The sequence below is a fragment of the Meles meles genome, chromosome 12, assembly GCF_922984935.1.
Source record: "Meles meles chromosome 12, mMelMel3.1 paternal haplotype, whole genome shotgun sequence".
NCBI lineage: Eukaryota > Metazoa > Chordata > Mammalia > Carnivora > Mustelidae > Meles > Meles meles.
The window spans coordinates 88,101,718-88,118,607 of record NC_060077.1 but is presented as its reverse complement, the minus strand read 5'-3'; the positions used below and the strand labels follow the sequence as shown (position 1 = coordinate 88,118,607).

At 42.7% G+C, this 16,890-nt stretch overlaps 1 protein-coding gene across 1 annotated transcript in view; it reads right to left on the bottom strand.

Moving 5' to 3' along the window:
* The window catches only part of DOK6 (docking protein 6), a 371,423-nt gene extending 355,669 nt beyond the window's left edge, over positions 1–15,754 (bottom strand). Inside the window, exon 1 of the mRNA XM_046025994.1 lies at positions 15,407–15,754. Within this exon, the coding sequence (XP_045881950.1) occupies positions 15,407–15,472 (66 nt within the window). The 5' untranslated portion in view covers positions 15,473–15,754. The remainder of the gene's footprint in view (positions 1–15,406) is intronic.
* Positions 15,755–16,890: the final 1,136 nt, after the last annotated feature.

The following is a 16,890-nucleotide window of genomic DNA, read 5'->3' as shown; positions in this document are numbered from 1 at the left end:
GCATTAAAACGGCTAATGACACTTTTTGGATGGGAATGGAGCCAAGTGAACCTTTTCAGAAGACACAAAATGAAATTTCACTGAAATATTGCTGAATGTTATCTTCTTCTAAGTAATGATGTTTTTTAAAATTTGGACAAGGTGGCTCCATTTAGAGCTCAAAACCAAAGGCAGAGAAGGTTTTGCATTGCTGTTTGTTTCTGGAGTCAATGGAGTGTTCAAGCCACTTGGCTCCTAGTAATTAAGGTGTCCTGTGGGCAAATGTAGCTTATATAAACCTCATTTCCCAGAGAACACTAAATTGCAGCTGCAAAATGATCAACACTGATATTCTTCACGATTCAAAGAGAGAGAAAGACTAGGTCAAACTAAAGCTTCTGCACAGCATAAGAAACCAACAAAAAGCAAAAGGCAACCTGTAGAGCTGGAGAAAATACTTGCGAGACATACATCTAATAAGGGGTTAATATCCAAAATACATCAAGAATTCATACAACTGAGTTAAAAAAATGGGCAGAGAATTTAAACAGTTATCCAAAGAAGATATACAAATGGCAAAAGGTACACAAAAAGGTCCTGGAATCATCATGGAAATGCAAATCAAAACTCCGATGAGATACCACCTCACACCCGTACCTGTTAAATGGCTCTCCTCAAAAAGACAAGATAACCAGGACCGGCATACATGAGGGGGAAAAGAAGCCTTCGGCATTGTGGGCTGGAATACAAGTTGATGCAGTCACGATGGGAAACAATACGGAGGTTCCCCAAGAAATTAAAAATAGAAATACCGTATGACCCAGCAATCCTTCTTTCTGAATATAGATGACAGCAAATTAAATGAAATTAAAATCAGGATCTCATAGAGATACCTGTGCTCCCTCGTTCACTGCAGCATTGCTCACGTGAAGCTGTCTTTGCTCAGGGGACCCCAGTCCAGAAGAGCTGCAGGGGTGTGTGTCCCCTTCCAAAGAGCTGTCCCAAGAAGTCCGCAGTATTGGTTTAAAAGCCGACTCAAGGGTTTTGCACATCCTCAACCAAGCACTGTTTTAGATCTTGGGAAATATTATCTATGTAATGTTACAAAACACAATGAGGTCTTACAACCCATTTGACAATTAAGCAAAGTGAGGCTCACGGGCATTTGACATTTCCCACAGGTCACAGGACTCTGACCGGCAGAGGCAGTCATTAAATCCAGGCTGATGGAGGGTAAACACGGTGCTCTTGCCATTTTTCTAAACCACGCCCACGATCACGGGGCCCAAAAGGTCCTCATCCTGCTTGTAAAATAGGGCTACATTCCGAGGCCTCTCTCACATTTTTTTTTTAAAGATTTTTTATTTATTTATTTGACAGAGAGATCACAAGTAGGCAGAGAGGCAGGCATAGAGAGAGAGAGGGAAGCAGGCTCCCTGCTGAGCAGAGAGCCCGATGCGGGACTCGATCCCAGGACCCTGAGATCATGACCTGAGGCGAAGGCAGAGGCTTTTATTCTGAGATCCTGGTCGTTCCACACGCAGCGGTACGAAGTAACACACAGCGACCCCGCACAGCCGCTACTCCGTTTTCCCCCATGGGAACATCGGATAAAGCTCTAATCCGCTGTTCCCGGCAGGATCTCCGCAGGAACACCGGCGAGATGCAGGACGTTTCCAGCACCACGGGAAGCCCCCGCTGCCCGGTAATCAGCACAGCCACCCAGGAGCCCGCTCCGGCCTCCCTGTCCATACCCTCCGGCTGCTACGAACCTGTTCTTCGCTTCCGCAAGTTCAGATCTCAAAAATACTACATAAAGGAAATCACATGTTTATAACCTTTGGGATTTTTTTTTTTTTAAGTTAATAGTTGAGTCCTTTTGATCCTTTAGCATCCCGGGATCCGCATATGCTACCGATTACTCGGCCTCTCACCAGTGATGGATATCTGGCTTGTTTTCAGTTCGGGCGTGTTTCCACCAGAGCTGTATATCCGTGCGTGAACAGAAAGTTCTCACGTCTCGGGACCGATGTCCAAGATTGCAGCTGACGGGCTGTACAGCAGTGGTTTAAGAAACTGCCAAATTGTTTTCCAGAGTATCAGAACCCTCACCTCTCCTTCTCACAGCGCTGTACAAGGGATCGATCCAGTTTCTCTGCCTTCTTGCCAGCATTTGGGGTTGTCACTGGTTTTTATTTTAGCCTTTCCAGTAGGTGTGTCTTGATAGCTCATGGTGGGTTTAATTTGCATCTCTCTAAGGGCTGATCACACTGAACATCTGTTCCTCTGCTTAGCTGCCATCTGCACAGCAACTTTTGTGTCAGTTCATGTCTTTTGCCCATTTTCTAATTGAATTGTTGTTGCTTTTTCATTTTTACCATAGAGTTTTAAGAGTTTCTATACTAGTTCTTTGTTAGAGATATGTAGTTTATGAATATTTTCTCCCAGTCTTTGGTAACTTTTTTTTCAACCTCCTCATGGGCTTTTTCACAGAAAAAACATTTTTTATTTTGATGAGGTTAATTGATCAATTTTCCCTTTTGTGGTTTATGCTTTTGATGTCAAGTCTAAGAACGCTTTGATCCAGATCCAGTTTCCAAAGATCTTCTTTTGCATTTTGTCACAAAGTTTATAGTTTTACTTTCTACCCTAAGTTCATGAACTATTTTGAGTTACCAGGTGGAAGGTTTATGTTGAGGCTCATTTACTTTGCCCAGGGAGTCCAACTGCTTCAGCAACATTTGTTGAAAAGGTACCCTTCTGTCAAAAATTCATTGGGTGTGTTCGTGTGGGTCCCTCTTTTAAAACAAACATTCTCTTAATGATATGGTCTGAATGTATGCTCTCGTCAAAGCTCCTACACTTCCCCATGGCTGAACAGCGTAATTCATGAATGGTACGCTAAATGTCCAAACTGACATTGACTACCAAAGACAATGAATTCCAGTGTTTACACTTTGGTAAGGAAAGGCATTTCATATGCCCTACGTTAAAAATCAATTACTTTAGTGATTCTAAAATTTAATTGGGTGGCTTCCCATAATACCATTTTATGTCAGAAGTAGCAGCTGCTATCAGTTGTAACAGAAGTTAACACTGGCTGACTTAGACAGGAGGAAATATATTAAATGTTTCATTACTTCAAATTAGGAGTAGAGGGCTGACAACCAGGTTCAAGCCTGAACAACCATAAGTGATCTCTTAAATCTTTAAGTTTCTTGACGAGGCTATTAGCTTTGGACAGTAGGTACAACAGTTTACATTGCTTCTACTTTTCCATCAATAAATCAATCCAGGAGAAACAATTACTCTGTTGTCCCCTGTGAAGATCCCTATCCTGGGCTGCCCTTTTTATCACTAACTCAACGTCCAGTCATGTAATTGGTAATACCTAGCTCATTTCTCATGCCCTAGCAGCAAAAGATATGAGGAAAGAATATTTTTGGAATTTCATCTTCTATAATGTGAGGTATTATTTCTTATCTTCAACATCCAAAATATCGATGTTGGCGGGGTACTCTCCAAATATATGGAAAAAGACTGAAATGCTGGCCGAAAAACTAAATGATGAACATCTAATTCATGTTGTCAATTCATTCGACTACTTACAGAGGCACACTATGCCAATTTATTCCAGTTCAGTAAGGTTCTGTGGTAATTTATAGTGATAAGCAACTTGTTCTGAATTCTTTTCTGGTGAAAAGCATGTCATTTATTGTAGAACCGCTTGGGTAGATTAATATCAAATGAAACAAACACAAATAGCAAAAAATTCTGTTGCCCAGAGAGCAACTCAGTAAGAATCTCTGGAAGCAGAATGCGTCATTGGAAAAACAAACAAACAAACAAACAAACACACAAAAACCTCAAAAACCACCTCCTGTGATTGGAATACCTATCCAGTATTAAAAACTACTGCTGAAAAGGACAGAAATATTTGGCCTTGTGCATTAAGTCAAACGCTGTAGCTGGCTTCTAACTGCTTCTTGCCTCACTGCCCCCTCATTTTTATGCAGAGGCAGATTTTTACACACACACACACACACACACACACACTACCTGCGCCAGCCATGTTTAGTCCTATCACTCAAATATCTTCCTTTTTTTTTTCAATGTCACAGTTCTCCTACACAGATAGATAACTTGTCCGAAAACATCCAGAGAAGAAATTACCACAGGAAGAGCCGTTCACCACTAACACAGAGCTATAGCCAACTCTCTTGGCTCTTAGTGGATTTCTGGAGGACCACAGCGCCTCTGTTCCCCTACACAGAAATCGCTATAAAATTCAACCAGCTGAGAATGTTCCATTCCTGTTAGTGGTGTACTAGGTAACTCAGGGAAGCCTGCGTGTTGATAATTGGAACCACTGCACAAATACGAACATCATCTACTTGAATGTATTGAAGCCTACCAAAGACAAAACTGAGAATTTATTTCTACATGGCAGTCTAAAAAAAAAAAAGAATCAACTGAAAACTGTAGACCTGAAAAAATAAACAGAATACAATGAATAAATTTAATAGGTTATTCTCAGCTGAGTAGGAAATTAGTGAAATGGAAGATACATCTGAAGAAAATATCCTGAAGCTTCAAGTGACAAAAGAATGAAAAATAAGAAAGCACAGAAGTACAGAAAATATGGTATAAATGATTTAGCATATGAATAAGGACGGAGAGAAAAGAATGGACAGAACTGACATGACAGGAGGGGAAATAGCAAATAACTTTTCTGAACTGAAGAACCATATCAAGCCATAAAATCCAGAAGCACTATAAACCCAAGAATAGTAAAAAGAATTAAAATTACGTTTACACATACCATAGAAAAATTCCTGAAAACTGGACAATGAGGGCATTAAATGTAGGCAGAGGGGAAAATTCTGACGATTTTCCGAAGGTGACAATAAGACAGCTAACTTCTCAATGCAAACGATGAGAGTTAGAAGACTTCCTTCTTTGCAGTGCTAGGACAAAAAGAAAACTGAATTTCTATGTCAGTGGTTCTCAATCATGGCTGGCCTCTAGAAGTAAAACAGGACTTTCTAGGATGCTTAAACTCACCACTGATTGGTCTTCTTGCCCAAATGCTATCTTACTACAGTGAATTCTACAGTCAGGGATGTTGCAAAGTGGAGAATGAACATTAACCCTTCTTATAAAATACATCAATAACTTCTTGGGTTCTTAGAACATTATAAACCCTTTATTCTGGGCCTTTACCTCAATACCCCTCATCTATCCAGACACATATTATTAATTAGGTATGCTATTTCTTCTGCACGGAACTCACAAGAAAGTCTTCTTTATTCAAGATTTCTCAGCTTGGTGTTACTTTCTCTACAAACCACAAAGCACACACTGGCTGAGTGTACTCAGTAGGTATTTGCCATATATGGTCCCAATTCTCTCTCCACACCCATCCACTCATGTTCTGTCTCCTCAATTCGGAGACAAAGAACAAAAGGCAGAACAAAAGAAACCTGGGAGACAAGAGGAGTGCTACAGAGCCAGGGCTGCCTTGCAGAGCCATAAACCCAGACCTATGAAGAATACAAAATGGACTCCAAGGTATAGGTTTTTTAACTTTAATAAAGTCTGAAGCATTGACTCTCCAATAAGGAAACCATCACAGCATCATTCAGAACTTACTGAGTTTTAAATGAAGTACAGTTTAAACAGCCATGGTATTGTGAGAATACACAAAGTAGAAGAAAGAAGTCTTTTGTGAGTAGCCATATTGATGGCATCCCGCGGACGCTGGGCATCAAGACGACTGACAGGAAGAATGATCCAGAGCCCTTAGAAAATTCTGAGTTATGTCCACCACATTGTTTCAGAAGTGAATTTCTGTCCCTTGAAGATACTCCTGCTTTATCATTTTTGTATTCACATTATAGAGGCTCACAGACTGTCAGTAATTAGCATTAAGTGACTGATTTATTGCATAACCCTCTATTTCTGGAATGCCAGTTCCTAAGTCTCAGCACTAATAATGGTGTTTTTAGTAGTTTACAGTGTTCCAACAGATCTCACATTTTCCTTATTTCTCCCCAAATCCTCACTGTATGATAATGATTATCAGTCACAGCACCACAGTCAAAACCCCTGAGGGGACTTCAAAAGCATATCCATGCTCACAACTCAGCCAGACCAAATCAGTGAGGAAAGGCACACGCACTCAAAGTAACTCTAACATGCGGTCATAACTGAGGCTCACTTTCTTTAAATAGAGGTCTAAGTAATATAGATAATCATGTAAAATATCAGAGAGCAACAGTACGTGGTTAAGCAGCCATCAGAGTTTTAAATAGCTGTTATTTTCAATGTACAGAAAAACACATTTCATACATATACATGATTTGGTAGCATCCAGTTAAACTCAACATCATGGTTTGGCACTAGATGTGCCTTTGTTTAGAAGACTTAACAGAGCTCATACGTAAAGATTCCCAAGTGTAATGAAGTCTATAAATGCACCAGGAAAATGATGACCTGGGGGCTTTCTACAGCACAGCCCCCGGGGCCCTAAAACATTCAGGGAGACACACTCCTACTTCCTCGTAAGTTAAAGAAGAAGTCATACTTTTCAAAGCAAGTTCAAATATGTAAGAAGTATGTTTTCGTTCTTTTTCTTGAATAGTATGTTAGAAACTTCACTAGGGTTATGTAAACAGAGATACAGAATCTTCTCGTACTGGTTGACAACCTTTAAAAGACATAGTTTTTGAAAGACGTACTAAATTTCAACTTTAGCTAATATCCAATTTTTATCCAAACAAAGAATAATGTGAACGTGTAAGAATTTATATAATAAACAGTTAGCTTAAATGCCATTAAGACATTTTATGAACATTTTCTTCTCCTTTTAACCTTCCTATTATATTTGTGTATAATTCAGTGTGTGTGTGAGGACTTACATGTCATTTGGAAATATATACCACTATATTTAATATATAACACATGTATGTGTATCATGTATCTGTGTATGTACGCATACACACAAATAAACAGACACACAAACATATTTTAAAGAATACTGAATGGTCAGAGAAAACTGATTTCATGTTTACAAGGAAAAATCATAAGAAAAATAACTGTACATGTTTTTTCCTATAATATATCTTATATAAATATCTACACCTAAGTAACAAAATGGCATATAGACTTTTTTTTAAAATAAGAGAACTGAAAAAGAAAGAGAACATCATTTAAGCATATCTGTTTCAATTCTTTCCCCTTAAAAGTAGCAAGCAACACAACAAATAAACAACCAAGCCTCCTAGGCAGAGGTCATGGTCTGGTTCAGCACTGCCCAGTATGTCCGGATTTGGGTAACAGTGTCACTACGTAATATCTTTTGATTTGCCAGATCCCAGTAAAAATGTATATTTTAAAATTATGCTTCTTTAAATGAACTCATCTTTCATTAAGCTCATTTAAACATAATCTTTTATGTAATTATCTTGAAAGATCCTTTTTCATAAACGGAGGTCGTGCTAAAATAGGGGGTTTAAATCTTTCTAGAAACATTTTAAAGTCTACACAGACACTCTCAGCTGCATTTTGGAGCCAGTTCTTTACACTCAAAAGCAGGAATTAGCCAGTTTTTCGATGGTACAGTGAAAATGAAATCACGTCCATTCAAAGTGGCCTGGAAAATATCCGCATAGTATCTCCTTACCGTGGCATAAATCCTCCCACTAAATAGCAATTTTTTCCAGTATTATTGAGATGCAATTGATACCTTACATCGTGCAAGTTTACGGTGTACAACACAATGATTTGATATATGTACACGTTGTGAAATGGTCACCACCGTAAATTTAGTTCACATCCGTCTCCTCACCTGGTTACAACTTTTTTCTCGTGAGAATTTTTAAGATCTACTGTCCTAGGAACTTTAAAAACTACGATGCTGTATTGTCAGCTACAGTCACCATACTCCACGCTGCATCTCCAGAACTTACTTAGCTTACAACTGAAGTCTGTCTTTCCATCGCCTTCAGCCATTTCCACCACCTCCCACCTGCCGGTAGCACTTTTGTCTGCAATGTAAATAACTTTCAGTCGAGTCAAGTGAGTGATAATATTAGCTTTACACCAGGCAACCAACTGAAGAAAACACATTTACTCTGAACAGTACACATAGCTGTGTCGCGGTTTGTCTACATGTACTACAAAGTGGAAGCCGTTACACTGTAGACACGAAACTGCCCCTGAAGTTAGGATACCTAGATTTGAGCATACACATCCACAGACAAACCCAGTCTGACTCCAACTCTGGCGGATTCACTTTACTTCCTTCGGATTTGCGTTTATGTATAAAAGGTTAAATTAAATGAGGGTAAAATCAAATATACTTTCAAAAGCATGCTGGGAAAATTATGTAAGCTAATATATGTGGAAATTCTTTATAAGCCGTGAAACGGTACAGCAAAATGCAAAATGATTATGTTACTATTATGAAGCCTCAGATCAAACTTCAAAGTGTTTGTCCTCTCAATCATTTTACTATTAAGCCAAAATATTAGCCAAGCTTTTCCAATGAATTTAGTACAATAATAGGAGAAATACTTTGTGCATGTTCCAAATATTACAACCACCATTTATTTCAAACAACATGAGAATATTTCTTTAGTACATGAGTTCCTGTTCTCCACTAATAACGATATATCATTTCTTATTCCATTCAAATAAGGTGACTTATTATTGACTGACAGGTGTACTAGTCTCATTGAGGAACAGTGTTATAATATGAAAAGGAAGTACTCAAAAGATAATCCTGCTCTGGGTTGTAAAATAGAACTAATGGAGGTCTATGCAGAACGTTAGTGAACATGCTCTCTACCTATGTTCTTGAGCTCCTTGGTCAAAGTTACCAGACCTTGAAGAAAAAAAGAAAATACTGTGAGTCACATGAGACAAAAGCAGTAACACTGAAGTAAAGAAATCAGAGTATTTTCTTTTAACTAGTTTGTCCCATTGGATCGATATTATTTTTTCCTTAAAGCCAGAACTTCAAAAGTTATGAAATCCAGAAAAGATCATTAGATGGCTGGAAAACAGGTAATTTTTATTTTGTTTCTATTGCTTGCCTTTTATCTTTGCATAGTCTCTAAAATAAAGAGGATGTAAACAGAAACAGACCAAAGACAAGAATACTTATTTAGCCCTAGTCAATATTAATCACATGGGTTATTATGATCCAAACGGAACAAAATATTACAATGAAAATACTTCAACAAAAATGGGTCGCACCTATTTCAAAGACTTGGGCTTCAGATTAAACTATTTTTGTGTGTTATTTTAGACTGATCCTAAATATCAACTATTACCGAGCACTTCTGAAAGGCATTTAAGGAAACTGGCAATGTAAATCTTGCAAATATTTGACCACTGTATGATTACCCACTTATAAATTACTCACAATTTATTTCGGTCATTTAAAAGATTTCCCTGAGTACTGAGTATAATCTTTGTCATCTGAAGAAATGCCATCTTTTGAGATTCACCTTGCCAGCAGTCATGTGTAAATACAGTAAGATAAAAACTGAGATGTGAACTTTTATATCTCACTCCTGACTTAACGGCTTGCCCCAGGTAGTGCATAGACATAATCATTTAATATCAAAATCCAGCAAAGTATTTTTACAGTCAGGTTTACTTTTATTTTCCTTGTTTTTGGCTCTAAGTCTCGAAAGTTCAAAGAACATCAGGCATGCCCATGTACACGCATAAGGATTTCTTAAAAAGACAAAAAATCTCACTAATTTCTGAAAATACCTGAAACGTCACATGCACACACACACAACTGCAAACAAATTAATATATAGGGATTCTACAGAACATATATAGGACTTTTTTCAACCCTAAAATTCTAAGATCCAGTAATTCTTGTAGAGATATATAGATAGATAAAGATACAGAGATAAAGAAATTAAGTGGAATGTATACAGTATTAACTCATAATTATACTCACCATAAATAAAAATCGAAAATAAAAATAGCTAAAATAATTAGACTTTTCATACATTCTAAATTCTATATTTAATGAGAAAGAGATAAATAATAACCATGGCTATAATGATCCTTTTTAGAAAGCAATGTCCAGGATACAGAATATTCTAGAAAGAGAAAAGATTAAGTATACCCAATACAATGTCCATGTCTTAAATCCATAGACTGAGAATTGTATCTGAAGTAATGATCATGAGAGTTCTTTTGAACTTTCGAAAGGTCAAAATCATTAAGTTATTTACATATTTTATCTTAAATATATTTAATGCATCTACTTCCTGGAAAATTGGTAATGCATGTCATACAAGATAGAATTACTCTTCGTAAAATACTTTCTAGATATTTGGGAAACCAGAGGAATTTTTAATTGCCTAACCAACCAAAAAAATGCAAATACACACACGAAAATTCCCATTTCTATTAATGAATGAACCTCTGTAAAGGGGTACATTTTCATAAACACGTTTCATGAAAAACTACTCTCTTCCATCATCAGAAGAAAACTTTTTGAGGAAGGACAGGAAAATCCAAAGAATTTATAGGAAGAAGATCAATAATCATCAAGCCAGGGATAGAAGTGTCTCAAGGTTCTAATCAAGGATGGAGAAAAAACAAAAACAAAAACAAAGGAGGGAGAGAGGACGAGATGTAGATGATCCATACTAAGTTGTTGAAGCAAATGGAGACTACGCAAAAGAGAAAATCTTGAATAGATGTTCAGCTCATAAAACTGGGGCTCATCACACACTCTCTACACTTCCCTGCTTCCCTTATAGCCAGGTTGGGGTAAAGTGACTGTTACTGGTCTAATGTACTATGAGTAGGAGTGCTGTAGGAGGTTTTTACTGTTACTGACCCCGATAACACAGCATGACACCGGCAGGGGGACATTTACAGTCTCTCGCTCTCACACACACAGACACACGCCAGCTGATAAACAGTAGGTGCTCCATAATTCTCGATCGTTTGTTGAATATGCAAAGCCCAACTGTATCTTGAGACATTTCTTTGTACCCCCACAAACCAATACAAATCCTTCACCTGACTTTGGAAAAAGAAATAGAAAACAATTTCTGTAAAATGCTATTTGTCTGTGTACAATGTGCCTGTGACTATTCACACTGATGTATTTGAACAGAATTCCTTGAAAACGATGATGTGAGGCCTGAGTCCAGAATCAGTCAAACTATGTGTACCGTGAGTGAGTATAGTGAACTTAGTGGTAGGGATGATGACCTCCCTCCATAATGCTGCTTTTGCCCTTGCGACATTATAGAGTCAATAAGCCACTGTATTAATGGTTTCAGTGGTTGAGTTCCTAGTTTATCTGCAAACCAAGAATGGGTTGGATATTTTATAATATACGCCTTGCTGACTTAATTTAACCTATCAGTGTTCAAAAGGAAACATGTAATAAAGGCTGAGAGATAAACAATTTTGACCAAAATGCTTTTGCTTTTTTTTCTTTTATTTAGTGTTTTCAGTAACCTTTTCTTAGACACAAAATACTGACCAACATGGTACCTTGTGAATTTTAATACTAACCATGCAACATTAAGAGGGCAAAAGGAATTGAACTATTTTAAGGGCTTTTAAATCATGAAAAGGAAAACAATATATCCATAGAAACAGTGATATGTTACAATGAAAAATCAACACACACTATGAACAAATGACTTTAAGAGTCATGTCATTATATGTTTAATGACTTAATACCTTTAAAAATTTAATGATTAGGGGCGCCTGGGTGGCTCAGTGGGTTAAGCCTCTGCCTTCGGCTCAGGTCATGGTCTCAGGGTCCTGGGATGGAGCCCCACATCAGGCTCTCTGCTCGGCGGGGAGCCTGTTTCTCCCTCTCACTCTGCCTGCCTCTCTGCCTACTTGTGATCTCTCTCTATCAAATTAATAAATAAAATCTTTAAAAAATAAATAAATAAAAATTTAATGACTGAATAAACATATTTTTAAAGGACATGTGTAAAATCCAGGGTAATACTATATATTTTTTCAAAATTATTTTCCTGAATGGAAGATAGGCTGATTAATGAGTCAAGCCAAGTTTCAAAGCAAACATTCTAAAAAATTGTTCAACACTTACTACTTCACCCAAATAACTGGCTAGGGAAGTGGCCTCAACAGGTAGCGCTAGCTTCTCTAAGACGACACAAGGCAAGGGTTCTTTCAACCACTTCGTACTGGAAGCACCTGCATCAGGATTGTCCCCCAGCCCAGACGGCAAGTAGCACTTCTCTGCCCTCCTACTGCACAACAGGGAACACTAACTTATGAGGAGTAAAGGGTACAGTAGAACATTTCACCTCAAAATATATTTTCATGTCATAATGCCACTGCCTTCATGCCAAGGGTTCCCCCCCCCCTTAGAACATTATAAAATTTGATTTTTGAAAGCATTAGTTCTGTACATCATAAATCAAATAGTGGTGCATATTTCATTGGAATTTTTTATTTTGATATTTAAATATCATAAGAGAATCATCATGTAACTTCTGAGTTAAAATTATTTTATTTGGACAAATCTAGAGTTCTGAGTCCATAAAAGAAGTAATATGCACTATTAACTATGAAAATGAAATTTTAATATTTAGATAAATCCTGTTTCTATGATTTGGGATAGGAATTTTCATGTGTAAGGCACCCATTATCTGCTTAGAGTTTCACTATCTTATGAGCCCCACTTAACTTACTAAGGTTCACAGAAACATGTAGATGAAGTTGTGTCATGTAAAGTCACCCTTTCTGAATACTAGAATATTCTGAATAGAAAGCCTCTATAAAGTTTTATTTATTTATTTATTTATTTATTTGACAGCGAGAGAGAGAGAGAGAGAGAGAGAGAGAGAGAGAGAGAGGCAGGCAGAGAGAGAAAGGGAAGCAGGCTCCCTGCAGAGCAGAGAGCCCGATGTGGGACTCGATCCCAGGACCCTGAGATCATGACCTGAGCCGAAGGCAGTGGCTTAACCCACTGAGCCACCCAGGCACCCCTAAAGTTTTTTTTAAAATACATAATATTCTTCAAAATAATCAAGGTTAATTTAGCTTAATACTTCGATTTAATATTAAAACAAAACAAAACTATTTCAACACCAAACTCTGAAGTTCATCTTTCTCAAGCAGAAATGGAAGACAAAATTAATTTATATATAAACGTATTTTTATTGTTTTCTCTGAAGGGTGTCCTTCACAAAGGCGTGTCTCTCAACAGTGAGTATGGAAAGAGAGGACTTGGGATTGCAAATGTATTTGCACACAGCTTTAGGAGGAATGGTATTTTAAGAGGACATTTCAAAGGCTGTTAACACCATGGTTACCCAAGAAGCAGTCAAAGCTCTTTCCTTGGATCGTGTATTTTAATTAGGTGGCTTATTCAGTTTTTGTTGTAGGAAATCCTGGAAAGCTGGGAATGGGAGAGGAATCTAACAGACCCCAGGGCCAGGGGCGGGGTTCTCAGGGTTCTGCTCCTTAGTCTCATTCTCACGTACTTAGTGACTCTGTGGAAGCAGATACACTTCTCCCCGAGGGCCCTGAATCATCCATTAGCTTATAACGTTTGAGGTGTCAGACACAATTGAGATTCCAAGAAGACGGAAAGAGCGAGAACGATGAGCAAGCACCCTGCGGGAGAGCAAAGGGCTTCAGAGGTCAAGTTCCTGAAACGCTTCTCCCCTCCAGCTCTTTCCTGCTCGGCCGGTGCGGGTGACAGATTGGAGCAGTGCGTCCCGGCAGAGAGAAGCCATCAGCCTCCGGGGCACCCGCAGTTTCACACGTGCGCTCTTACCTCGCTGGAGAGGAGCGAGGCGCAACCTCCTGCACAGGAGCAGCCCCGACAACCCCCGCCGAGGGGCTGCAGCGCGCGCCGCTCCCGGGCCCTGCTGGGGCGCGCAGCTGCGCACCGAGGCGCCAGGCGGCGGGATGGGCGGCTGCGTGGTCCCCGCGTTCGGCGCTCCCCGCTCCCACAGAGCTGCCCAAGTTCGAGAGTGGGTCTCTCGTCTCCTCGGGGGTACAGTCTGCATCCTCAGAGTGAACCCCGGAAGGGGCAGCCCAAAAAGCCAAGTCTGTCTTCCCCCCTCCTCCCCCCGCCCGCTCCCCCACACCTGCGTCCACCAACTCCAGACAAGGCGACTTCTAGGTGCGCAGTGATCCTCCCTCTTTGGGGGTTCTGCCCTACGTTAGTTCAATTCTCCAGAGATATATTTAGCTTTATTTTTCTTTCTTTCTTTCTGAGGGAGGAAATAAACGAACTTCTCGCTCCTTTTCTTTCCAAGTTGGAGGATTCATGGAGTCAGCAGAGAACGCGGGGAATGTTCTCGTTCAAGGCCTCTCTGCCCCCAGGATTCCGGAGCTTCGCAGAACTGGAACTTTGAGAACAGGGAGGTACAGAAACAGCTCAGGGAATCCAGGTACGGGGCCCTTTCGCCCCCAACACCGAGCTTCCCTTCCCGCTCTAGTCTGGCCCGCCAAGGTCGTTCCGGGTCGGCCACCTCCCGTGGCGCGCGCGGGCCCCACAGCCTCCATCGCGACCCCCAGAGCGTCGCGCCCACGCTCCCTGGGCTCCGCCAAGCCCGGGCAGCTCCGCGCCCGCCCGCCCCTCCCGCCTCTCGGCTCCACGCCGGGTCCTCTGAGACCGTCGGCGCGTCCTTCTTACCTCCCCGTCTGGATACTAGAGAACTTCTGAACCCCCGGGGGGGTCTGCACTATTTCTCTCCCAAGTCAGGCGGAACATTCTTCATGAAAAAACTACGACAAGGTCTCCATAAACTTTGCTGTCGCGAAGGCTGCCGTGTCAGCGGCCGTGAGTACACACCGGCCCGCACACGGGCGCCGGTACACCTGTCCGGGCGCGCAAACGGCCGAGGAGCCTGCCCCTGGGCAACTGCTCAGGGCGCAGTAAAGTCGCTGGCAGTCGCCGGCGGGGACGGGCGGCGCGGGTAGCGCATCGAAAGAGAATTTCGATGGGCTCGGGAAGCGGGGACTAGAAAATGGTGATTCTAGAAACACACACAGGAGCGTCCGTACCTCCTGCACACCGCGCAAGCCTCCGGGAAGGCGCACACTTTGAGAACAGAGCGCGGTGGGCTGCACGATACGTAAGGCCCCGCCGAGGCAAATTCATCTTAAAACTGACAGTCCCTTTGGTCTACACGACTTCCCAGTCTGGTCCACACCGGCGCCGTGCACAGGAGGACGGGGACCCGGGCGCTCCCGGAACCCTCTACCCGGTGTGCAGAGCCCCCCGGGGCAGGTGCGGGCCCCCACACCCGCCGAGCAACAAGCGGGCTGTCAGCTCTTCGGGCCGGGTCCCTCTATGCCCCGGTCCCCGCGCGGGTCACCTCTCCCCGCCGCCCCCGCCCCCCACCACAGCCGGCCGCGCCGAACGCGAGCAACTCACCCCCAGCTTCCTGCTGCGGATTTTCACGTATCCCTGCTTGACTATGTCGTTAAAGTTGGAGGCCATGGCCAGCGCGTTCGGGCTCGTCCCCTCCGCGATCGGCTTCCCGGAGTCGAGAGCCGCCGTCCGCCGCCGGGTCCGCGCAGGTCTCGCATCCAGCCAGCCGCCGCCACAGCCGCGCCGCCGCCCGGTTCCCCGAGCTCCCGCCGGCGGGGACGCGGGCTGGTGGCAGGGCGGCCGCGGACGGGGAACGCGGCCCGGCGCCGCGAGCAGCGCCCGCCCTCCTCGTTCCGGTCCTCACCTCCGCCCCCCGCCGCGAGCCGAGCGCCGGGCCCGCGCCGCCGCCAGCTGCGGGCGCCCCCACCGCGCCGCCGCCCCCGGCAGCACCCACGGGCTGGCGCCTCACTCGGCGGCGCACAGCTGGCCGGAGCGCACCCGCGCGGCTCCCCGGCGCGGGGGGAGGGGCGCACGGGGGGTGGGGGGGAGGCGGGCCGAGTCGCCCGCCCGGCTCCCTCCCGCTGGCCCGCGGGGTGGCTGCGCTCGGAGATGCTCGCCAGACTCGCTTCATCCCTCGCAACTCGGGCGGGGAGCTCCTGCCGCTCCCCGCGCCCAGGGTCGCACCCCCGCCCCCAACCCGGCTCCCTCTGCCCGCATTGCTCTCCCGGGTGCGGGATTCCTGAGGACACGGCTCCTCATTCCGGGGCTGTCAGTGTCCACTCCCCAGATGGACACCGGGGAGAGGGCGGCGGGGATGCTCGCAAAGAGGAGAAGGCAAACGGGAGCGAGACGATTGTTTATTTCGGTGGCCTTGTGTACGTGCATTTTTGTTCCTAAGCACACGCTCGCCTTCCAGGTCTTTGCCCCATTAGGAAGTGCAGACCTACGCCGAGCCCTTCCTGGTGCACACAAAGAGACCAACCGTGCGCATGTGTCTAATCCCTCTGCTGCTCGGGAGACCGGAGCAGTCAGGCGCGGCAGCCCTTCGCCGACGTCCTCTCGCCAGGCAGCGGCGAGGAGCACCGGAGTGGGCTGATTTATGCACGCGTTTCAGTTAACTATGACTCAAAGTGCCTCGTGGCTTTTCATCTTCTAGAGGAAATGGAGACCATTACTATTACTGGTGGATGCAGATGATTTATGGAAACGTGCAACTTGTTAAATGAAAACAATGGAGATCAAACTCCCCTTTACGTACGAACTCATCACATTCAAAAGTAGGCTGTTCCCTAGTGTAAAGCAATTTTAATTTAAGAATTATATCATTTTTATAAGATGCAAGGAAAAATAGGGAGTATTGAATTCTAACTGGAGGCCATGTATTGGTTTTTGCTATAGGCAAGATTATTTAGTACCTAGAAGCTCAGGATGGTATTCTTTAAGAAAAAAAAAATATAAACTGTGTAAAGATTGAAAATTTTATAAATGACTCGTTCATTTATAAAGAGTCTATATTTGATAAAAGTTCAGAAGATTATCTTTCTTTT